The 25,618-nt window shown below is 42.1% G+C and overlaps 1 protein-coding gene, 2 non-coding genes and 2 pseudogenes across 3 annotated transcripts in view; 1 reads left to right on the plus strand and 4 right to left on the minus strand.

Moving 5' to 3' along the window:
- Positions 1-3,309: 3,309 nt before the first annotated feature.
- On the minus strand, positions 3,310-3,428 carry LOC114840525 (annotated as a pseudogene).
- A 1,562-nt stretch (positions 3,429-4,990) lies between these two features.
- On the minus strand, positions 4,991-5,109 carry LOC114840518. The gene has a single exon (XR_003782711.1). It is a non-coding gene; the product is annotated as a 5S ribosomal RNA (ribosomal RNA).
- Positions 5,110-5,211: 102 nt separating this feature from the next.
- Positions 5,212-5,330, minus strand: LOC114840524 (annotated as a pseudogene).
- Positions 5,331-5,432: 102 nt separating this feature from the next.
- On the minus strand, positions 5,433-5,551 carry LOC114840630. The gene has a single exon (XR_003782753.1). It is a non-coding gene; the product is annotated as a 5S ribosomal RNA (ribosomal RNA).
- Positions 5,552-20,870: 15,319 nt separating this feature from the next.
- Positions 20,871-25,618, plus strand: part of LOC105007870 (potassium voltage-gated channel subfamily D member 3) — a 299,675-nt gene continuing 294,927 nt past the window's right edge. The window contains exons 1-2 of the mRNA XM_034295883.1: positions 20,871-21,158; positions 22,065-23,227. Coding sequence (XP_034151774.1) covers positions 22,125-23,227 — 1,103 coding nt within the window. The 5' untranslated portion in view covers positions 20,871-21,158; positions 22,065-22,124. The remainder of the gene's footprint in view (positions 21,159-22,064; positions 23,228-25,618) is intronic.

The following is a 25,618-nucleotide window of genomic DNA, read 5'->3' on the forward strand; positions in this document are numbered from 1 at the left end:
TCACCACTACTCCCCCTCATCAGCCATATGTTTGAAAACGTCTCTCAATGTGGATACAATGTCTGTAATGTCCCTACCCGGCACACTGTAGGCCTGAGTTTCAGATATTACACTACCCATCACCCTATTAATTCTATTAACCAGAACTTTTGCCAATATTTTGTAATCCAAATTCAAAAGACATAATGGACGAAAATTTTCCATTTGTTCCCTACTCCCCTTATTCTTATACACCATAGTAATCAGCCCTACACCCACTGATCCTGGAACCTGTTGTTACCGTTCCATTTCCTGGTACACATCAAATAACACAGGTGCCAGCAAATTAGCAAATGTTTTATAAAATTCACTTGTCAGACCATCCGAGCCAGGACTTTTATTACAATTCATGGATGCTATTGCCTCCCTCACCTCTTCCATCGTTATGTCTCCATCACACATGACTCGCTCATCCGCAGAGATTCTAACACTAACATTACCTAACACTCTTTCAATACTACTCTAATCAGTGCCTCCCTTAGCAAATAACTCACAATAAAACGATTACACCCGATCCAGTATCCCCACCAGATCCGTGACCTTCCCTCCCCTTCCGTCCTTGAGTTCAGTAATGTTGGTCCTACCCTGCCGTCTCTTTTCCAAACCCCAAAAAAAAGAGGTACTCCGTTCCCCCTCTAAAGCATACTGAGCCCGACTCCTAACAATTGCCCCCATACACAACCCCTTTTCATAATCATGCACTGCAGCATGAGCTTGTAGGAGCCCCGAAATGTCATAGCCCTCCTCCCACCCTGCCCTGTCCAGCTCGAAATGCAGCTGCCTACGCAGCACAATGCTTTCCCTCCTTAGAAGAAAGCTCCTCTTCCTGGCATATGCAACACTCAAACTTTTTATTTCCTCCTTCAATCCCTCCCACCACTCCCCAATGTTAATCCTCTTTACAACACTCCTCAACTCCTGTTTAATACAATCAGTAATCACATCTGTATACATTTCCTCCATAAGCAGGCTGGCATTCAAGCACCACACACCACCCCCCTTATTCAGCCTAACGGGACCAAGCATAAACTTGACTTAGGCGTGATCTCTCAAAAAAGTGGACTCATACCGAATCTCAGTAATTAATGGCAGCACTTCCACAGTGGCCAGACTCTGCTTGAGCTCTCCCAACACCACCTGCTGTCTGGAGAACTCCCTCCTGCAGGGGTGCAACCCCCACCACACATCAATGAAGTTATGAGCGGACATCACCTCCAACAAGACTCCTCTAGATGAATCAGACCGAAAGGAAGTAGCCTTCATTGCATCTAGTCTCGTCAGCTGGACATCAAAATCTCCCACCAACACACAGGCCCCACCACAATAATGCCCGAGCGATTTAAAGAACACGGCTCAGTCAGACTCAGCATTCGGCGCATAGATATTCATCAAAGTATACACCACATTCACATGTTCAAAGGTAATCACCAACACCCTCCCGGCATCATCTGTATACATCTGCTTAACATTCTGTACAGCATCTTGTCTTATCAAAACTGCAACCCCACATGACCTTTCTCTCCCATTGCTAAAGTATAATAAACCTGTCCACCTCCTCCTCACATCAGCCATGACAATATCAGTCCAGTGAGTCTCTTGAATGCACAAAATGTCCGCTTGAAGCAAGCTTACGGCCTGTTCAAACCTCCCCATACTCCGCAGGCCATTAATGTTCACAGATATTATACTCACCATCAGGAGCAGGCAAGAAAAAATACTGTCACACCTCCTTCATCAATTCGGTCTCTTCTTTTTCATCCCCCTAATCCGCGGTCCATCCCAACCCTGCGCTCGATGCTGTCGGATATCCTCAGCAGTGGCGCCCCCACCTGAGTCCTTCCTCTTCACATGTCCATCCACGTCTCCCGAGGCTTGAGCGGGCATGGTGTTAAGGCATTATCAGGTGTTAAGGCATTATCAGCTCCCGGCAAAAATCCCACAGGCACCCCCCCGCCCCGATAAGGCCATCAACGATCACCTGATCCAAACCAGAGCCAATTACATCTCCATCCTCTACAGCAGGCCCGATCAGGCCTACATCCTCCACCCCTTCCGCATCTTGGTCGCTCCCCACTCCTGCTTCCCTGTCCTCCATATCGACCACCTCTTCCTCTTCTGAACAGTCACCATCCTCCTCCTCCACCACAGTCTCCTCCTGTGTCAGTAGTGCACTGCTGGGTGCTTCTGGTGCACACGAGCATCGCCCTCCCCTCTCCCCACAACCTGCACACCTATTCCCCGCCCTCTGGTTGCACTCCCGAGCATAGTGCCCTTGTCCATGACACCAATTACAAAGAAAGTCTGGGCATTCCCGTACGATATGTCCAGGTCTAAGACAGACGCGGCAAACCTTCACCTGCCTGTCGTGAATAACCCTAAAGTTTTCAGCCCCCTCCAAAGTGTCAAATTTCACCGACGAAGGCAGGGAGCCACCACCAAGTTCACAGGGAGTCTGTGAACTTGACTTTACAAAACCATGTACCATCAGCCACATCCGTATTGGGCCAAAATCTCCTCTTAATCGGGGAAACAGCAGACACACCCCACCCTACCAACCTTTCCAGAATGGCAGTATCGCTGATGTATACAGGTAAATTCAAGAAGGACACAACCATGACATCTGATGCTACATCATGTGCCATTACCCGACACAACTTGATTTTTAGCCCATCCATCAGTGTTTCCTTGCCAATGTGACATCGTAATCTCAAACTTTTGATCGCCCTTAAATCTACACCCATTCACTGTACCGCAGGCTTCTTTGATCCCACGGAGCAATTCCATCATGGTCAACTTAACTTCACCCGAGATGTCCACAGCCACCGTTAGACTCCTTTCAAACTTCAATGCAGTCCTTGTCGATTCTTCACTTCCTCCACGTATCTTCATTTTATCCACAGCAAGTGCCTCCGCATACGACATAGAAGCCATTTTACCCCAGCAACAAAACAAAAACAAACGGAAAAGAGGATCAAAAGCCTGTTCCCCCACATGGCTCCAGCCGCTGGGGAACAGAAAAGAAACAGTAAAGCAAAAAACAAACTCTATAAGGACCAAAAAAAAAACTACCCAAAAGAAAAAGAAAAAACTACGCTAAAGGGTACAAGGACCTACAAGCACGGCTCTGACTCTCAACAAGCACAAAACTCACTGGGCGTGCTGAGGGAGGTTTGGCCGTAAGCCGATTGGCAGGTTGAATTTGGGCCTTTTATAGAGTGTGTGGAAGGATTGACAGCAAATTTTTCTAAAATGAATTGACCTTAATCAAAAAGCTTACAACACCTGGCGTTCCCAGGCGGTCTCCCATTCAAGTACTGACAAGGCCCGACCCTGCTTAGCTTCCGAGATCAGACGAGTTCGGGCGTGCTCAGGGAGGTGTGTCCATAAGCAGATTGGCAGGTTGAACTTTTTTTTATAAAAACTCAACATACATTCATTGATCATAATATACATCCATCAATGAACTACACCATTCTTAAAACAAAAACCACAATACAGTTGGACACATTATTCACAAGGAGGCCATATTACCCCCTAAGATGTCTGGAATTCCATGTATTCCACCAAAACTTGATTACCCTCCATTGTTTCACATATTCCACATAAGATAAACATGACAACAATGTATTTTAATGTACCTGAAAAAAAAAACACAGAAAGGTTACAACAGTCCTCAAAATCCATACACCAACTCCCCCACTTCCCCCACAACAATGAAATCACAATCCCTCACAAACACTATCTCAAAATCCCCATGCCCATACCGATACATCAGTCCCACATCCTTCCTGACCAAACTTTCAAAAACTGTCCACACAGTCACCTTCCTACCCTCAAATCTAGCTAAATTCCTCCTCACATAGACAGCATATCGTGCGTGTGATAGAACAAAATTCAATAACCCAATATTCACTCCCCTACAACGCTCTCTAACCCCAAACAACACCAAACACCTCCATTCACAACATCATGTGAAGTAAGTTCTCATCCTTCACCTCACACACATCACACAACCGTGCCACCGACCTGTCCACCTGATGCAACACTACCTTGGTAAATACCCTGTTGTGTCTTAACATAAAGTCAAAATGTGTTCATTCCAGACTATTGAGTTTCACCACTACATTCTCCCAAAGTTGTCCAACATCTAAACCTGGAAAAACCTGCTTCCATACTCTTTCAGAAGCTGGTACCTTGACCTTCCTTGGAAGTAGTGCCCAGTATATTGCCCTTGTCTGTACCGAGGAAAAAGCCCTCATAGATCCCTCCTGCCCCACAGGCAACACAGGAAAGACCCCTGGACCACCAGTCAAATCACTATCCATCAATCTCACCCACTCACCAGGAATACAGTTCTTAATCCTCTCATACAATCCCACCACCGTCCTTCTCCTGACATTTTCATCTACATCCCAAACCGCATCCAACATCGCCTGATGCGGCAGGAACCCTGGCACCACTTCTTACCTGAAATCACGCACTCTCAACATACCTGCCCTCATAAGGACCCAACTCTCCAACATCCTACCCTCAAACCGTATCACAGGGTTCCGAAAAATCGGCATATTCAAAATCACTCCTGCAGTCACACATTCAAAACTGGCTTTTGGAAAAAACTCCCCCCAGGCCCTAAACACCTCCTTATAAAACTCTGGAACTCCTGCATACATGCCAGACTTAAAACACATCAACAGCCCATAATCCCCACAACCCCTGCTCTTTTGCAACCAGTGCCTAAAAAACTCCTTCCACCCGTGACCATCTTCCCCATATAAAAACCTCTGCATAATCTTAACCCTTGCCGCTTTCATCTTGACCTCCAGATCCATCAATCGCAGTCCACCTTTATCAAAATCTGCAATTAAAACATCACTTTTATACAGTGTGTGGACATCTCCTAAATGAATGATTGACAGCAAATTTTTCTAAAATGAGTTGACATGAATCAAAAAGCTTACAGCACCAGGTATTCCCAGGAGGTCTCCCATCCAAGTACTAACCAGGCCCGACCCTGCTTAGCTTCCGAGATCAGACGAGTTTGGGCGTGCTCAGGGAGGTGTAGCCACAAGCCAATTGGCAGGTTGAATTTGGGCCTTTTATAGAGTGTGTGGACATTTCCTAAATGAATGATTGACAGCAAATATTTCTAAAATGAAATGACCTGAATCAAAAAGCTTACAGCAACAAGTATTCCCAGGCAGTCTCCCATCCAAGTACTAACCAGGCCCGACCCTGCTTAGCTTCCGAGATCAGACGAGTTTGGGCGTGCTTAGGGAGGTGTAGCCGTAAGCCGATTGGCAGGTTGAATTTGGGCCTTTTATAGAGTGTGTGGACATTTCCTAAATGAATGATTGACAGCAAATATTTCTAAAATGAGTTGATCTGTATCAAAAAGCTTACAGCACCTGGTATTCCCAGGCAGTCTCCCATCCAAGTACTAACCAGGCCCGACCCTGCTTAGCTTCCGAGATCAGACGAGATCAGGCGTGCTCAGGGAGGTGTGGCCGTAAGCCGATGGGCAGGTTGAATTTGGGCCTTTTATAGAGTGTGTGCACTTATCCTAAATGAATGATTGACAGCAAATTTTTCTAAAATGAAATGACCTGAATCAAAAAGCTTACAGTACCTGGTATTCCTAGGCGTCTCCCATCCAAGCACTGACCAGGCCTGACCCGGCTTAGCTTCCGAGATCAGACGAGATCGGGCATGCTCAGGGAGGTGGGCCGTAAACCGATTGGCAGGTTGAATTCGGCCCTTTTATAGAGTGTGTGGACATCTCCTAAATGAATGATTGACTCCTTTTTTTTTACCTCATCCACCTTCCCCACATACATAACCTCAGTTTTTTCCACATTTATCAATGCCCCGATGATTTCCCATAAATCTCAAAAACCTCCATAATCCTATTTACACTCGCTACATCTCTGACTGTGCACTGTGAGGACCGTGGACTTGGTGGCCACATGCTTTCTCAGTGTTGTTTAAGAGGATCAGATGTCATTCGTCAGATTGCTTGTGAATGTGGTGCAGAGCTCCCCAGAACATTGTCTTAATCTCAAATCGGTGGAATTGCTGGCAAAGCCTCTTCTCCAACTCAGACAAGGCCTCTGATACATCTGAATGTACCACTGATATGTCTCTCAAGATGAAAGTACTAAGTGCCTAATGTTCTCATGGTTGTTCTTATCATCTCCTAACTTATTGTACAGGTATTCACCTAATCTCTTTTCTAATAATGTCAGTCACTTCATCTTGATTAATTTCATTGAACGGATTCCAAAGCTTCTTGCTGACATTATCTGGGACTGGCTGTGCGTAGGCACTGAGTGAGTGCACTTTAGTTTTGCCTGGATTTTTTATACTGCATTCCTTAGCCAGTTTGCATCTTGACTTGTGCCTCCGGAGCACTTTCCGTTTAAGTAGAGCCTCACAGTTAACACAGTGCATGTATTAATTTGCTTTTACTGCCGTTCTGCCTTTGTGACATGGGATCAGCATTCCTTTTCCTTCTTTTAGAACCTTGTTATTATGGACACGGTTGCCTTTGAAGATCCAACTGCTTTCCTCTGCTTTTCTGTTGTTGGTCATCTTCTCCATCTGAACTAGTCTCATCCGAATCTACTCCTCCTCGCTGATTTCTAAGCTACTTATTGATACGTCTGTGGTGTAACCAAGTGATTTTTTGGTAGGCTAGGATATTAAAAAAATAAAACAATCTGTTATTGGCTCAAGAATCACGTAAATAATGAGTCTGTGACATGTGAGTTCCATAAATTATTAGTATCCTGCACGTTTGCTGTGTGAACTTACAAATACACTGTCGGTTTGTTTTAGTTGTGGAACATTTGTGTCCTGATCAACATCAGAGTATGTGGCGCCAGTATCTGGAACAATGTCAGGGCAAGGGCCTATTAGCTGAAAAATAGTAGGGAAAATAGTTGCAACTCATTGTGCTGTTGTGGTGACTATTACTGCCTCATCCCCCTGCTACTCAGGGGTCGATTCTCTCAAAAATAATGCAATCGAAAAGGTTTCTCCTGATCTCAATTTGCATAAGCTAATTTGCATTTTAGGCGTCTTTCCACCAGCGGCCCGACTGTATTAGGGTAAGAATTGCAGGTACGTTTTACGTAATTCGGTACCACCGTATTCCGTGATATTCTCATACGAATTACACAATTTATTATCGGAGTTCCAAATTGCATTACATTCCCCTAGGTCGTAACACATTGACTTTGAATGGTAATAATTACAAAAATGTAAAATTCAGAAATTACATGTTACACATCCATAACCTGTAATTTGAGGCAGGTATTTTGGTCTTTCAATTAAGGGGTGGACTCTTATATGGAAAAAAATTTACACAATTCGGATGCAAAACACATCCTGTAAGTGATTCCCCATACATTCTAAAATGCAGGAAATGGATAAAAAAAATACGTATACCATATTCGAAACAAGTCTGCCCCCTAACCTTAACGCATTCCGGATGCCATCCACATAAGGATTTTATGAAAAATAATCTAAGTCCCATGTCCTAAAGGATTGGTTCATATGTAGACATACATATTATGTAATAATACGTAAGCTGGTCACACTATTGATAGACGGATTATGTATCCTGTATGTTGCAATGTGCAACCTAGGGTTAGTACATATACACCCACCAAAAGGATTATTAGGAACACCTGTTCTATTTCTCATTAATGCAATTATCCAATCAACCAAATCACATGGCAGTTGCTTCAATGCATTTAGGGGTGTGGTCCTGGTCAAGAAAATCTCCTGAACTCCAAACTGAATGTCAGAATGGGAAAGAAAGGTGATTTAAGCAATTTTGAGCGTGGCATGGTTGTTTGGTGCCAGACGGGCCGGTCTGAGTATTTCACAATCTGCTCAGTTACTGGGATTTTCACACGCAACCATTTCTAGGGTTTACAAAGAATGGTGTGAAAAGGGAAAAACATCCAGTATGCGGCAGTCCTGTGGGCGAAAATGCCTTGTTTATGCTAGAGGTCAGAGGAGAATGGGCTGACTGATTCAAGCTGATAGAAGAGCAACTTTGACTGAAATAACCACTCGTTACAACCGAGGTATGCAGCAAAGCATTTGTGAAGCCACAACACGCACAACCTTGAGGCGGATGGGCTACAACAGCAGAAGACCCCACCGGGTACCACTCATCTCAAATAGGATAAGAGGCTACAATTTGCACGAGCTCACCAAAATTGGACAGTTGAAGACTGGAAGAATGTTGCCTGGTCTGATGAGTCTCGATTTCTGTTGAGTCAGAATTTGGCTTAAACAGAATAAGAACATGGATCCATCATGCCTTGTTACCACTGTGCAGGCTGGTTGTGGTGGTGTAATGTTGTGGGGGATGTTTTCTTTGCACACTTTAGGCCCCTTAGTGCCAATTAGGCATCGTTTAAATGCCACGGCCTACCTGAGCATTGTTTCTGACTATGTCCATCCCTTTATGACCACCATGTACCCATCCTCTGATGGCTACTTCCAGTAGGATAATGCACCATGTCACAAAGCTTGAATCATTTCAAATTGGTTTCTTGAACATGACAATGAGTTCACTATACTGAAATGGCCCCCACAGTCACCAGATCTCAACCCAATAGAGCATCTTTGGGATGTGGTGGAACAGGAGCTTCGTGCCCTGGATGTGCATACCCACAAATCTCCATTAACTGCAAGATGCTATCCTATCAATATGGGGCAACATTTCTAAAGATTGCTTTCAGCACCTTGTTGAATCAATGCCACGTAGAATTAAGGCAGTTCTGAAGGCAAAAGGGGGTCAAACACAGTATTAGTATGGTTTTCCTAATAATCCTTTAGGTGAGTGTATAATCCGTTATATAAGTTGTATCTTTCTTTTGCATAGGTGTGGTTTAATTTTGTTTTATGGTGTTTTTGTGTGTGTGCATGTGTGTACTTTGGGGAGCACATGTATTTGACACACTGCCAATTTTGCAGGTTTTCCTACATACAAAGCATGTAGAGGTCTGTACACTTCAACTATGAGAGACGGAATCTACTACAATAATCCAGAAAATCACATTGTATGATTTTTAAATAATTCATTTGCATTTTATTGCATGACATAAGTATTTGATCACCTACCAACCAATAGGAATTCCGGCTCTCACAGACCTGTTAGTTTTTCTTTAAGAAGGCCTCCTGTTCTCCACTCATTACCTGTATTAACTGCACCTGTTTGAACTTGTTACCCGTATAAAAGACACCTGTCCACACACTCAATCAAACAGACTCCAACCTCTCCACAATGGCCAAGATCAGAGAGCTGTGTAAGGACATCAGGGACAAAATCGTAGACCTGTACAAGGCTGGGATGGGCTAGAGGTCAATAGGCAAGCAGCTTGGTGAGAAGGCAACAACTGTTGGCATAATTATTAGAAAATGGAAAAAGTTCAAGATGATGGTCAATCTCCCTCAGTCTGGGGCTCCATGCAAGATCTCACCTCGTGGGGCATCAATGATCATGAGGAAGGTGAGGGATCAGCCCAGAAGTACATGGCAGGACCTGGTCAATGACCTGAAGAGAGCTGGGACCACAGTCTCAAAGAAAACCATTAGTAACACACTATGCCGTCATGGATTAAATTCCTGCAGCGCACGCAAGGTCCCCCTGCTCAAGCCAGCGCATGTCAGGTTTGCCAATGACCATCTGGATGATCCAGAGGAGGAATGGGAGAAGGTCATGTGGTCTGATGAGACAAAAATAGTGCTTTTGGGTCTAAACTCCACTCGCCGTGTTTGGAGGAAGAAGAAGGATGAGTACAATCCCAAGAACACCATCCCAACCGTGAAGGATGGAGGTGAAAACATCATTCTTTGGGGATGCTTTTCTGCAAAGGGGACAGGACGACTGCACAGTATTGAGGGGAGGATGGATGGGGCCATGTATCGTGAGATCTTCCTTCCCTCAGTAAGAGCATTGAAGACAGGTGATGGCTGGGTCTTCCAGCATGACAACGCCCCGAAACACACAGAACTGAGGAGTGGCTCTGTAAGAAGCATCTCAAGGTCCTGGAGTGGCCTAGCCAGTCTCCAGACCTGAACCCAATAGAAAATCTTTGGAGGGAGCTGAAAGTCCATTTTGCCCAGCAACAGCCCCAAAATCTGAAGGATCTGGAGGTCCATATGGAGGAGTGGGCCAAAATCCCTGCTGCAGTGTGTGCAAACCTGGTCAAGAACTACAGGAAACGTATGAGCTCTTCAATTGCAAACAAAGGTTTCTGTACCAAATATTAAGTTCTGCTTTTCTGATGTATTAAATACTTTTGTCATGCAATAAAATGCGGATTAATTACTTAAAGATCATACAATGTGATTTTCTGGATTTTTGTTTTAGACTCCGTCACTCACAGTTGAAGAGTATTTATGATAAAAATTACAGACTTCTACATGCTTTGTAAGTGGGAAAACCTGCAAAATCGGCAGTGTATCAAATACATGTTCTCCCCACTGTTCATAGATATTATATAGTATTTAGAATTCAATTTATTAAATAACAACAATCCCAGATAGCAATGAGCACTGGTAAAATTAGCCTATTACTTTGACCAAGGCAAATGTATGCCAGTTAGCCTATAGAAAAACAGAGAGGGGTTTTTGGAAAGTTAATAGTCTACAAAAACCTGGCGTCTTTGCGGGTCTCTGTTGTGGAAATTTCTCTAACCAATGTATTCTCACTGATTAAAGGACTGAGAGCCCATTATTCAAATTAGAAAAGGAATGTGGGGGATCAGGTATTTGCCTAGGGGGCATCATTGACTGGTATGAGCAGATGAAATGGTTACCCTTTATCTGCGCATCTGTATAACTCATCAGGGCATCTATTGTCTGTCTGGGTTCAGTTGGAACTCTTAGAATTGAAGAAGTTACCTATGGGGGGAAGGAGAGCATGTCCTTTGTGTGAAGCTTAAATAGTAACATAACAAAGGGAATGTGTTTTATTGACATTGGACAGATGGGCAACAACTTACCACGCCCCTTTTTCCTGAATGACCTGTATTGAGTTAGAGACTCCTCGGACGATTATGTTTGTCTCTGTATTTCCTCATTAAAGAGTTCTGATCGATGGAATTGCCATCACAGTCTCTCACGGGGGATCTGATGGGGATAACGTGTTGATTTCAATGCCAGTGCATACGTTCAAACCGAGTGGAGTTTGGGGAACATACGATTGCTTAAATTACGAGTCTGGTCCTATGCACTAGCACTGAAATTAACAAATTTCAATGGAAGGACTCATATCATGAAAAATGGGGATACGCACTATGAACATCACTCACACTATGAAGACTCACTCATCTTCATAGTCTGATTCTATCTGCTGCTCTGGGCTTTGTAGATGTATTGATTGTATAAGTTAGTGAACTGTTGTAAGCTGTTGTAACCAATGAAACAAAATATTAATTGTTTGTAATATGAGCTGAGAAGGAGCAAGTAGGAGAATAGGAAACCCTGTTCAAGCGGTTGCCGGGGAGAGAAAGATTTAGTATGTCTGTCTTTTGAGAAACAGGACACAGGTTAGAGACACACACACATAGTCTGACAGGCAAGACAGAAACCAGAAGGGGACAAGAAGATGTTTGCGTTTATCCTTATAAGGAATAGAACTGGAACTGGACCAATAGCACACTTGCTTTGTAACTTAACGCCTCTATCTTTTGGGCGTAGTGGAAGTATAAAATGATGTGTTGATTGTTGATCCTTAGACATTGTGCGGCGACACCTTGTCTCCAAAAGCTTTTGTAATAAACGGAATATGCGGTACGGTAATTGACCTGACTCCTGGTGTTTTATTCTCCTTTCCAACAAACCAACTCGGGGAAGTGTTAGACTTCAACAGCTTATTTGCTATGTCTGACTGTTAGTCCTGCCCCCTCGTTAGCTTAAGGACAAGGAAATACAGTAAATAAATATAATATTCATACGGAACTAAATAAATACAGAAATAAAAGTATACAGAAATAAATAAATACAGAAATAAATACAGCTCTGGAAAGAAATTCAGAGAACACTGCATGGAAATGAATCAAAAAAATTATGAATACACAAAGGAATTATCAAGGAATTAAATAAATAGGGAAATAATATTGATTAACACATGTATTATTATATTTCTATGTACAGTGGATATAAAAAAGACTACATCCCTGTTAAAATTCCAGGTTTTTGTTATGTAAAAGAATGAGACAATGATAAATCATGTTGGAACTTTTTCCACTTTTAAAATGACCTATAATGTGAACAATTCAAATGAAAAACAAGACCTGTATGAAAAATGAAAATCTTACAATAATCTGGTTGCATAAGTGTGCACACCCTCCTACAACTGGGGATGTGGCTGTGTTAAGAATTAACCAATCACATTCATGTTAAATAAAAGTAATTACACACCTGACATAATTTAAAGTGACTCTGATAAATCACAAATAGAGTTCAGCTTTTCTAGTGGGATTTTCCTGACATTTTCTTAGTTACATCTCAGAGCAAAAGCCATGGTCCACTGAGAGCTTCCAAAGATCTCATTGTTGAAAGATATCATTCAGGAGAAGGGTACAAATTAATTTCCAAAGCATTAGATATACCATGGAACACAGTGAAGACAATCATCATCAAATTGAGAAAATATGGCACAACAGAGACATTACCAAGAACTGGACGTCCCTCCAAAATTTATGAAAAGATGAGGAGAAAACTGGTCAGGGAGGCTTCCAAGAGGCCTACAGCAACATTAAAGGAACTACAGGAATGTCTTGCAAGTACTGGCTGTGTGCTACATGTGACAACAATCTCCTGTATTCATCATATGAATGGGCTATGGGGCAGGGGGGCAAGACGGAAGCCTTTTCTTACAAAGAGAAATATCAAAGCCCGGCTGAAGTTTGCAAAAACAAGTCCCCCAAAAGCACATGGGAAAATGTGTTATGGTGAAATCAAGGTTGAACTTTTTGGCCATAATTCCAAAAGGTATGTTAAGTGCAAAAACAACACTGCACATCACCCAAAGAATATCATAACCACAGTGAAGCATGGTGGAGGCAGAATCATGCTTTGGGGCTGTTTTTCTTCAGCTGGAACCGGGGCCTTAGTGAGGGTGGAGGGAATTATGAACAGTTCCAAATACCAGGCAATTTTGGCATAAAACCTGAAGATGAAGAGGAAGTTCACCTTTCAGCACAACAACGACCCAAAGCACACATCCAAATCCACAAAAGCATGTCTTCACCAGAAGAAGATTAATGTTTTGCAATGGCCGAGCCAGAGCCCAGACCTGAATCCAATTGAACACCTGTGGGGTGTGCACAGGAGATGTCCTCGCAATCTTACAGATTTGGAGCGCTTTCGCAAAGATGAGTGGGCAAATAATGCCACGTCAAGATGTGACATGCTAATAGACACCTACCCAAAAAGACTGAGTGCTGTAATAAAATCAAAAGTTGCTTCAACAAAGTAGTAGTTTAAGGGTGTGCACACTTATGCAATCAAGTTATTGTGAGTTTTCTCAATAATTTTTTTTAGATTTCACTTTGTTTTTCAGTTGAAATGTTCACATTATCAATCAATCAATCAAATTTATATAGCCCTTTTTACAACAGCAGTTGTCACAATGTGAGAGACACCCATCCTTAAACCCCAAGGAGCAAACAACAGTAGTGTTGGATTTCAGTGGCTAGGAAAAACTCCCTAAGAAGGCTGAATTTTAGGAAGAAACCTAGAGAGGATCCAGGCTCAGAGGGGTGACCAGTCCTCTTCTGGCTGTGCCGGGTGAGATATTATGAGTCCAATTAGAATAATAAATACATTTCTCTGGGCTAAATCCAGAGTCTATCTGATTCTAGACTAGGTCAAAGTATGACCAGGTGGACAAGGACAGGGACAGCAACGTGCCCCCCAAACCAGGTACTCCGCAGGTGTGGACCAGGACCTCATCTCCTCCTAAGATTTAAAACTGGAGGAGACTGAGAAAAGTTAGAAAGTGCATTCCTCATATCCCCCAGCACAATAATATAGCAGTGTAACACCTTGGAACTGAGACGGGGGTCCGGCGACACTGTGGCCCTACCCGGGGGAGGCCCCGGACAGGGCCCAACAGGCAGGAAATCAATCCACCCACATTGCCAGGCATCAACCAAAGGGACACCCACCAACCGCAACCCCCCTGAAAGAGGGCCGAGTATTGCCAGCAGCGTACAGCCCAATTGCACAAGTGCGCAACAGAATTATAGGTCACACTAAAGTTGGGAAAGGTTCTGACATGATTTATCTTTATCTTTACATCACAAGAACCTGGCAGGGGTGTGTAGACTTTTTATATCCACTGTATAAATATATTTATTGATACATTTATTTATTCATTTATTTATTTCTAATTTTGGCCTCCGTATCTTATACATGTGCCCCTATTGGTTGTAAAAAGCTAAGAGATAAAATAAAAGATGATGGGCAAAATGGCTGACCAGTGTAAAAACTATTGATGCATAAACTTCATTTGTGAGTATTATTATGGCACAATGAAAACATTGAACACGTATACCTACCACACAGACACCCAACCTGATTCCTTGACATGGAATGCCACTGGCCATGCCTTAATGCATTTCTACCACAATGAAGAAATTACCACCCCAATTGACCTAGAATGCTGAATTATTGTGAACATCCCTCATTCCCCTGGAGGTACAAAATTGCCTCAGGAACCTATCATGTCAGCCATCTTGGAGTTTTGGGTGTTAAAAGATGAAAAAAACATGATAGCAGAGAAAGTGGCTGACCTGTGTAAAACAAATGCATCCATCAGCATCATGCATGCATTACAATATGGCACAATGAAAATATAGACCATTTGTAACTTTCACACAGACACTGGCCCCGATTCCTCTATGGGGGCACCACAGGCCACACCCTAATTAATTATTTTCACAATGACACTATTCCCCCCCGATTGACCTAGAATTAAGATTTTATTTGTGTACATGCCTCATTCCCCAGGAGGTACAAAATGGCATCAAGGACCAATCATGTCTGCCATCTTGGGTATTTAGTACAGCTAAAATGTAATCAAACGATAAAAATCTACATAAAATCAAAAATAACTCTGATCTGGCATTCGGCATACCTGTGTCTTATACAAGTCTCCCCATAAGGTCAACCATGGGATTATTTCTGCTGCCATATGATTATAATGTTGGCATGGCTGCATCCCCATCCTCACCATGTCACAGGAGAAACCCACCCCATGGTTGCTTGCAACTGCTTGCTTAGTTAAATGCATTTACTACTTGTCTTCAATATGTCTGCTAAATAACTAAATACAAGCTCTATATGTCAAACTCATATGTTCCACTCCCCAGGCTATTGTAAATCATTCACCTCCCACAATAGTCTAATTACAGTTTTTCTTGCTAAGAAGCATTTACTGAAACTGGGGTCAAGTTGATCTCCATTATAACCTAATAAGCATCGCAGTAGCCTTTGATGGCAAATAATAATTTCTTATTGTTTTCACCCATTAACCACCCTCTAGAGAAAACGCAAAACTCAGTTGAGTACATACTTTCAAATAAAATGAAAACATTTGGTCACAGCTGAAACTACAACTTCAATGTGAAACTACACATATACAAAAATTCTTTGCACAGTTGTTCAATCATCAATCAATTATTATACATGCATAAATGAGGTCACCTGTGAGTTGTTACTTGCAAGAGTGGATCAAGCAAGAAGAAATTAACCAGAATTCAACCAGAATTAACATTTACCAAACTGAATTAAAATAGAAGCATGCCATGTTTCCTCCAAATATATTCCTTTGTTAACAGTTTTGAAAAAGATAATTCTGGTTGGACAAAAGTGCTGAAGCACTCAAGATTTACTAATCACTAGTGTGATGGCAATTTCTAAAATTCCAAAGTTCTATGAAAATGGTAGGTAAGACAGGAGAAATCAATTGCGCAATAAACGGTTTTAATAAATTGCAAGGAGAAAGTATACAGGTTACAAAGTAACGGTGGATAGTTTCTAAATAAAAACATCATTTCGACAGTATTTATTACATAGGAAGAAGGGGTGTGGTAAGATGCTGCCATCTGTTTCATGTCAATCAAACACCTTTCCCTTTGTTCTATCACACACGTCAAATGCTATCTTCCCCAACCTTATCCTTCCTGCCATGTTTACTGTAGTGTTTACCCAAAGGGGCAAACTGGCCTTACTCCCCCTGTTGTATATCTTCTCCTATCCTGTCCTAAAACCCATTGATCTGCATCTGGACAGACAATAGATGCCCCCTATGCAAATACCAGGTCCCACACATTCCTGTACCTATCTTAACAGTGGGACTCTATCCTTTATACAATGTATTCTCACTGAGTAAAGAAATTTCCACAACACTAGATACCGACCGATTTTATCAGGCGATATTAGCAGTTTACTAATATATTTGTATCATTGATTTATTCACTGATGAGACCAATATTTGTTTGCAATTCATTATCTGAAGAGGGTGCTCTTTCACTGGATAAGTTTGCGCTCTACAAAAGCACATCACCCACAACCTTAAAACAGTGGGAGGGAAGAGAACAAACTGCTTTTAAGGTGAGTTTAGACCCACAATAAAAAGGACCCACAATATGCACACAAACATTTACATTAATTTAAAGTGGTATATAAAAGTGTTTACGGTTTAGCTACCTAGTTGTTTGGACAAAGAATGAATGCTACATGTCGTAACACTGATGCTTTTGACAAACTCAATGCTATTGTACTGTAGGTACTATAGCACATTTTTTCCTGAAATTGCACTAAAAAGTATGTGTACAGTATGGGTTTTCAAAAAGTGAACACTTGCATTTACTTATTTCCTAGACAGCTAGCTATCTAACTAATGTTATCTCTGTGGGACTGGGGAAGTGAGTTTCACCGTGTTCACTGAGGGGGGAAATTTAGCTTTGACTAAAGCAATGTTTCTCAAACCTCTCCTTGGTGTTTCCCAGAGCTAGCACACCTGAATCACCTTGTTAACTAATTATCAAGCCTGTGGCTGCTTGATTCAGGTGAGCCCGATCAGGGATACATCTAATACATAGAATGGCCAGGGAGGCCCTAGGAGAGGTTTGAGAACCACTGGACTAACTACTGGACTTGTAGTTTCATCACAGGGATAATGTTATTTAGCTAATTAGCTGTCTTGGGGAGTTTAGCTTGGATGAAAGCAGCACTGCACAGTGGGGAGAATAAGTATTTGCAGGTTTTCCTACTTACAAAGCATGTAGATGTCTGTAATTTTTCTCATAGGTACACTTCAACTGTTAGAGACGGAATCTAAAAAAATCCAGAAAATCACATTGTATGATTTAAAAAAAATATATTTGCATTTTATTGCATGACATAAGCATTTGATCACCTACCAACCAGTAAGAATTCCGGCTCTCACAGACCTGTTAGTTTTTCTTTAAAAAGCCTCCCTGTTCTCCACTCATTACCTGTATTAACTGCACCTGTTTGAACTCGTTACCTGTATAAAAGACACCTGTCCACACACTCAATCAAACAGACTCCAACCTCTTCACAATGGCCAAGACCAGAGAGCTGTGTAAGGACATCAGGGATTAAATTGTAGACAAGGCTGGGATGGGCTACAGGGCAATAGGCAAAAAGCTTGGTGAGAAGGCAAAAACCTTTGGCTCAATTATTAGAAAATGGAAGAAGTTCAAGATGATGGTCAATCTCCCTCGGTCTGGGGCTGCGTGAAAGATCACACCTCATGGGGCATCAATGATCATGAGGAAGGTGAGGGATCAGCCCAGAACTACACGGCAGGACCTGGTCAATGACCTGAAGAGAGCTGGGACCACAGTCTCAATGAAAACCATTAGTAACACACTACGCTGTTATGGATTAAAATCCTGCAGCGCACACAAGGTCCCCCTGCTCCAGCCAGCGCATGTCCAGGCCCGTCTGAAGTTTGCCAATGACCATCTGGATGATCCAGAGGAGGAATGGGAGAAGGTCATATGGTCTGATGAGACAAAAATAGTGCTTTGGGTCTAAAATCCACTTGCTGTGTTTGGAGGAAGAAGAAGGATGAGTACAACCCGAAGAACACCATCCCAACCGTGAAGCATGGAGGTGGAAACATCATTCTTTGGGGATGCTTTTCTGCAAAGGGGACAGGACGACTGCACAGTATTGAGGGGAGGATGGATCGGGCCATGTATCGCGAGGTCTTGGCCAACAACCTCCTTCCCTCAGTAAGAGCATTGAAGATGGGTCGTGGCTGGGTCTTCCAGCATGATAACGACCCGAAACACACAGCCAGGGGAACTGAGGAGTGGCTCTGTAAGAAGCATCTCAAGGTCCTTGAGTGGCCTAGCCAGTCTCCAGACTTGAACCCAATAGAAAATCTTTGGAGGGAGCTGAAAGTCTGTATTGCCCAGCGACAGCCCCGAAACCTGAAGGATCTGGAGGTCTGTATGGAGGAGTGGGCCAAAATCCCTGCTGCAGTGTGTGCAAACCTGGTCAAGAACTATAGGAAACGTATGATCTCTGTAATTGCAAACAAAGGTTTCTGTACCAAATATTAAGTTCTGCTTTTCTGATGTATCAAATACTTGATACATACGTCATGCAATAAAATGCGGATTAATTACTTAAAAATTACTTAAATAGATTCCGTCACTCAAAGTTGAAGAGTACCTATGATAAAAATTACAGACTTCTACATGCTTTGTAAGTGGGAAAACCTGCAAAATCGGCAGTGTATCAAATACTTGTTCTCCCCACTGTATCACCAGCAGGCCAGTTTATTTTGTGATTTCCCTTTTAAATGATGACTTATAAGACTTATTTGGCAATGTTCGTACAGTTGATAAAAACTGAGCTACATAATGTGTCATCTCACTTTTTTTCAGTTGGCTTGGCAGCTCAGAGCAAATATAGCATTAGATCCATATTTAGTTGTTGCTACAATTGCAGTAGGTTGTTCAACAACAATTGTCTCTTTCTGTTGAACATTGAGAAATAAATTGCATCCATGTCAATCATTTTTCATTAGCTCCATGATGTGCCTACTTTAAAAAAAAATCTTACAATTATCTGCAAAATGTTAAGTATGAATAGTGAAGAAAGCTCACCATTCAAGTCATTACCTATGTTTTCAATAGAGTTACATGAAATGAGGGATCGTTGGAAAACAAACATTGATAAACCAATAGCATTGTTGATATCCATTAATTTGGCTCAATGATTTGTCCATTACTAGCATTAGGTTTCAAAGATTTAGCAATACATCTAATACTTCTCTTAGATTGCCAGTTTGAGCATGCATATCATGATCTGATATAATTCCAGAATACCAAGGCTGAGAAGCTCTGCTTCCTATACTCTAGCTAAACAATGATTTGAGACCAGTAAAGGAAAATACAGACTGTTAATTGTTGCCTTACCAGTGTTCTATATTTTCTTTATAGTTTAATATGTTATTTATATAATTCAGTACACTTCCATTGTATGGAATTTATTTCAGAGTAATAAAGAATGGACAAAGAAAAATGTAATTTAATAATACTTTGAGTATCTCTGTAGGCTGGTTTTAAGGACAATCCATGCAGAAAAAGGTATATCTTTTATTTGAGCTATAATAATAGAAAAAATGGCAGGTATAATCAGTATTGGTAAATAGTTTCACTCAAAAATCTGAATCGTTATCGGGTACAAAAATCCCATATCGGTCAGGTTCTACTAAAGATGTATTATCAGGTTTAAAGAAGTACATGCATTTATTTATTTGTCAAATATTTCCTTAGCTCCTTCCATAAAGAGTAGAAGGTAGCCTAGTGGTCAGAGGGTCAGTCACTGAAAGGCTGCATGTTCAGATTCCTGATCTGGCAAGGTAAAATCGGTCAATCTACCCTAAATGCTCCCGGTTTACTATCACCACCCCTTTCATATGTATGTCAACATTATATAGGTGTCTCCAGTGTTATCTACCACGAACAGAACCATTAAACCACGAATTATGAAGGGTATGTGTGAATGTACACATAAAGGCTTTTAGATTTGGAATTATTGCTGACCATTGACCCCACTCTCTAAGGGTGTCTCGTGGGGAATTGGAAATAAAAACACATTTCACACTACAAAATATTATATAACAGTATCATGTAGTGTGAAATACACTTGTCACCTATATGTGTAACAATCATATATAGCACCCTCTATGTAACAAGCACCCTCTATTTCGGGAATCTTGTTTAACAAGTCACAGGGACTTTGGAAAGTATAATTATACAATTGTTTTATTAATTTGAGTAGCTTCCTCCTTATTTACTCAGTATATAGCCTTTTTATAGGTGGACATAAAATCGAGTCATGCTTCCAGAGCTCATTTGAGAAACGAATCAAATGGAAGAGGACAAAGATCAAATCATTCAAATGTTCAATCTTTTCATCCATAAAATAATCTGCCCTGTTCTGTCAGATGCCTCGTTTTCAATGCCAAGGCTATAGGTTTCCTACCGGCCATTAGTAAAGGGACACTGCCGCGAAGAGTTTCCTTCTCTCCCGACTAACCTCTGCCGCGTATTATGGCAAACCGAGAACGCGAAAAGAAACGAGAGAGCGACGCAGGCCTGCAAGAAAAATAGAGAAATAAATAGGGAGGGGTAGAGGCGGAGATAAATACGGGAGGGAGGGGATAGTGTACGCGTAACAGTGAGATTGCAGAGAGAAATAGAACCCTGCCTCGGTTCATCTCTGTGAGAGTGCTAGAAGGTTACAGCGATCCTCACTGTACCCAACCGCCTTACAAAAGGTGAAGCGGATTGAGCATTGCGTTGGAGCAGCGCGATTATTTCTAATAAAAACAGTGGATCGTTTTTTTATACGTCAAATGCATTTATTTTTAGCTGCAATACCTAAGAACATGCATTCTACTATGTTTTTCTCCTTTTAATTAAACTTCATCTGTGGATTTGGAGTGGAGATCTAATAGCCCAACAGCTGTAGGCTACAACAGCTGTAAGTTAGCCAAAGAAAAACTCATATTTTGTGGATACAAAAATGTGCTTTGGGTAAGTGTACAAACTAGGTAACATTACTAGTTTAAGAAGTGTTCCTTGTTTGATTCAGCATGGCAGATACTATCCTCATTCTCACATGTAGCCTGTTTTAAGTATATTGTTTCGTTTGAATAGCAGTATTTGGACAGGTCGTTTTATAGGGGGGCTCATTTTTTATTCCACTGCCTTTAGATTTTCTTTATCCAAAGCTGCTTTACAGCGTTACCTTATTAGAGCGAGGTATTTCTCCGTTGGAATCGATGGATCGTTCACTTTTTGAAAATGTCCTGCATGTCTGTTTTGACTCAACAGGTACCGAACCGCCTGGGTACACTTTGTCTCAAACAACAGGTTCTGCTAGAATTGAAGGTTCTATAGAAACCTATTTTTCTAAATGCAGGATATGTTATGCCACTCTACTTTGAGAAAATATAATTTATGAATTTTAATTTCATTAGTCGCTGGAGGAATCAGAACAATCTATTTGCCAATCTCAATAGAAAGAAGACACCCAGAACTGTTCTTAAATTTCTTCAGAGTAATTATGCGGAAAGGGTCTTTAAAAGACATTGCCATGTACATTATGATGACATTTCTGGTATCAGTATCAAATTAAGATACTGCAGGGTTATTGCTATAGAGTCTATTCATTTTTATTTTTGTGCATTGTTTGTCTAGATATTATGCTTCTATTACTTTATTTCTGTTCTGAATTAAATCAAAATCTCCCTCATATCCTCTCACTCAGTTTCTCTCTTGCTCTTGTACATTTTAAATAACTCTCCTCATCTTCCCCTTTTGCCTCTCCCGCTCTCTTACCCTACCATCTTTCCCTGCTGTCTCCCCATCCTCCACCTTCCCCTTTCTTTCTCACCCTCCTCCCCCACAGTCCTCACACCCTCTCCCTTCTTTTTTCAGATAGTGAATGAGAAGAAGACAAACTGGTTGTGAACGACCTCGCCCTGAGCCGGACTCACCATGGCGACGGGAGTAGCAGCATGGCTCCCCTTTGCCCGTGCTGCTGCAATTGGCTGGATGCCCGTTGCCAACCTGCCCATGCCCATTGCCCCAACCGAGAAGAACAAACGTGCAGACGAGCTCATCATCCTCAATGTCAGTGGACGGCGCTTCGAAACCTGGAGGAATACTCTGGATAGATACCCTGACACACTTCTTGGCAGCTCAGAGAAAGAGTTCTTTTACAATGAGGATACCAAAGAATATTTCTTTGACAGAGACCCGGATGTGTTCCGTGCTGTTCTCAACTTCTACCGCACAGGTAAGCTTCATTATCCTCGTTCTGAGTGCATTTTAGCCTATGACGAAGAGCTGTCTTTTTTTGGGATAATCCCTGAGATAATTGGCGACTGCTGCTACGAAGAATACAAGGACCGTAGGCGTGAGAACCAAGAAAGACTAATGGACGATGACGAGGACAAGAAAGACGCCAAGCTTCCCAACATGACGTTCAGAGAGACAATGTGGAGAGCATTTGAAAACCCCCATACCTCCACCATGGCCCTGGTTTTTTACTATGTGACAGGTTTTTTCATTGCCATTTCTGTCCTCACCAATGTGGTGGAGACGGTGCCCTGCGGTACCACCCCCAACACCAAGGAGGTGCCATGTGGCGAGCGCTACACTGTAGCTTTCTTCTGCATGGACACGGCTTGTGTCCTCATCTTCACAGTGGAGTACCTTATGCGGCTGTTCGCTGCTCCAAGCCGGTACCGCTTCATGCGCAGCGTGATGAGCATCATCGACGTGGTGGCCATCTTGCCCTACTACATTGGCCTGGTGATGACGAACAACGAGGACGTGAGCGGGGCCTTCGTGACACTCCGTGTCTTCCGGGTATTCCGTATTTTCAAGTTTTCCCGCCACTCTCAGGGGCTGCGCATCCTGGGCTACACGCTGAAAAGCTGTGCCTCAGAGCTGGGGTTCCTCCTGTTCTCCCTCACCATGGCAATCATCATCTTTGCCACAGTGATGTTTTACGCTGAGAAAGGTTCGACTTCAAGCAAGTTCACCAGCATCCCAGCCTCCTTTTGGTACACCATTGTTACTATGACTACGCTCGGGTAAGGGGAGACACATCTATGTGCGTCCTTGTGTTTCAGTTTGTCTGTCTGTCTGTTCACCTGATAGTTCATCTTAGCTGTGCTGCATATGGATTCATTTCACAACACAATGCAGGCCAAGGTAATGTGCCCTGTCCTTCAAGGCCTGGAACTGCATGGCTGCTTTGAATAAGGAGATGTAATGTACCTAACTATGGATCCAGAACATTGGTATACAGGCACAGTCAGACTGTTCCAAATGCTGTCCTCTGTGTATCTCAACCAACTATAATCCTCTGGGAGAGAGAGTGACAGTTGTGATGGTAATTTTATTGATCAGAACTCTTTAAGAAGGAAGTACAGAGACAAAATACTCTAGGCACATCCTAACAGTTTATTAATATTTGCAAATATGAGAGACGTGTCAAACACTTACCAACATAATCGTCCGAGGAGTCTCTGACTCAAAAATGCACAATCCGTATTTATTACATAGAAAAAGGGGTGTGGTAAGATGCTGCCATCTGTCTTGTCACATAAGAGTTTACCCAAAGGGCGGGCTGCCCCCCCCCCCCCCTCCCCACATGGGTAACCTCATCAACTCTAGGAGCAGACTCACAGCACCTGGACAAACAACAGAGACACTAAAGGGTTATACAGATGGACAGATTTACGATTAACCCTATAATCTGCTGGTGCCGGTCAAGGATGCCCCCCTAGGACAAATACCAAATCCCTCTCAGCATCTCTAACTAGTAACTCATTAATTCTCACATCCAAACAATGGGACTCAGTCCTTTAAACAGTAAGAATGCATCAGGTTTCAGAATTCCCACAACACAATGAAGATATCCTGTTCTTTTATTGTAATGCCTTTGCCATTGCTAGTCTACCTTTTACACACTAACTGTGGGAGAGATCCCAGAGGACTGCTGAGGAAAGAGTAGAAGGGGGTAGCAGTGAGATAAACTAAGAGAGGGGTAACGGACATCAGATAGTGAGGAAGTGGAGGAAGGAGAGATATTAGAGATAGAGACCAAGTGAGTGAGTAAGTGCAACTCATTAAAGTGGAAAAGGTAGAGAGTAGATAGCTACAGAGAAGTTTGGTATATAATATAAGATATAACTGTTGTTACTACAAGCAGTCATGAATAGCAGGCATGTTGAAATATGAAAGCAGGTAGACATGAACTATTTTCTTTTACAAACCCATACATTTACTATGATTGAAAAACTAAATGAGGAGATACAATGTTGGGAGATCTCCACATATATAGGCGGACAGAATTTGAAATAGAGTGTTTTGTAATTTGTATTTATTTCAGTGGTCTGAACTACAATCCAATAGATTTTGGTACACAATTGTAAGTTCTGTTATTTTTATACAGGACATTTATTCATATATATTTAGTGTAAGATTAAATTATATATATATATATATTTATATTCAACACAATGTTTTGTGGCCCCCTTTCACCCTCCATCGATTCGACAAGTCTGATGGCACTGTGAGAACTGTCTGGTAAATAAACTAAATATAAATGTCATGCTGATTATTATTATTATAGTGAGGTTCAGTCAAATTCTTCAACAAAGATTGACAAATAGCAACATATAAAAGTCATAGCAAATAAATAAGTTATATATACGTTACTGCTGTTGCTGTTTGTACCAGCTACTTGCAAATCTGTTTAAATTAACAGTTAACAGTTTGCAAACGTATTTTGATTTGCAAACACATTTTTTGGGTTTTACTTTTACTGTTCCAGTCATGGACTCTTCTGCCAACCACTCTTTTTCTCTTTCTTTCTTTCTCTCTCTCGCACACACACGCACACACACATACCTGTCACAGTGCCAGTGCCATCTACTGGGCCAGAGGATGTGTTTTATAAGCGAGGGTGAGACAGTCAATGTCTGAGTCAGACTGAGAGGCTGACAAATTGTTGGGTCTTCTTAAATGTTAGAGCAATAGTCACAGAAAAAGTGAGTGCCAAAGACAGAGTGCCAAAGATCGAGCCATAGACAGCAAACTGGAGAGAGTTACGAACAGAGAGCCGTAGACAGATAGCAATAGAGGAGCGCGTTAGACAGAGCCTTAGAGGCCATAAATGGGTCATTAAGTCACTGGTTGAGCATTGGAGCTTTTCGCTACGTCCCTTGTGGCACCTAGTCATTCTCTATCACTCAGGCTGAGTCTTTGTGTCATCCAGGGCAGGCTTTTAGAAGGATTGTACTGTAGCCACCGTGACGGGGTGGATGTGCTGTTATCCTGTCAAGCAAAGATGTCAGAATGAATAGTTGTGGGCTGGAACAGCAGTTTAGTGGGATAATGTTTCATTAACATCTGATCAATATGTGTGTGAGTGTGTGCCACTGAACATAGTTATGTGTGTTAAAGTGTAAAGGTAA

This window comes from Esox lucius, chromosome 12 (assembly GCF_011004845.1).
Source record: "Esox lucius isolate fEsoLuc1 chromosome 12, fEsoLuc1.pri, whole genome shotgun sequence".
NCBI classification, from domain to species: Eukaryota; Metazoa; Chordata; class Actinopteri; order Esociformes; family Esocidae; genus Esox; species Esox lucius.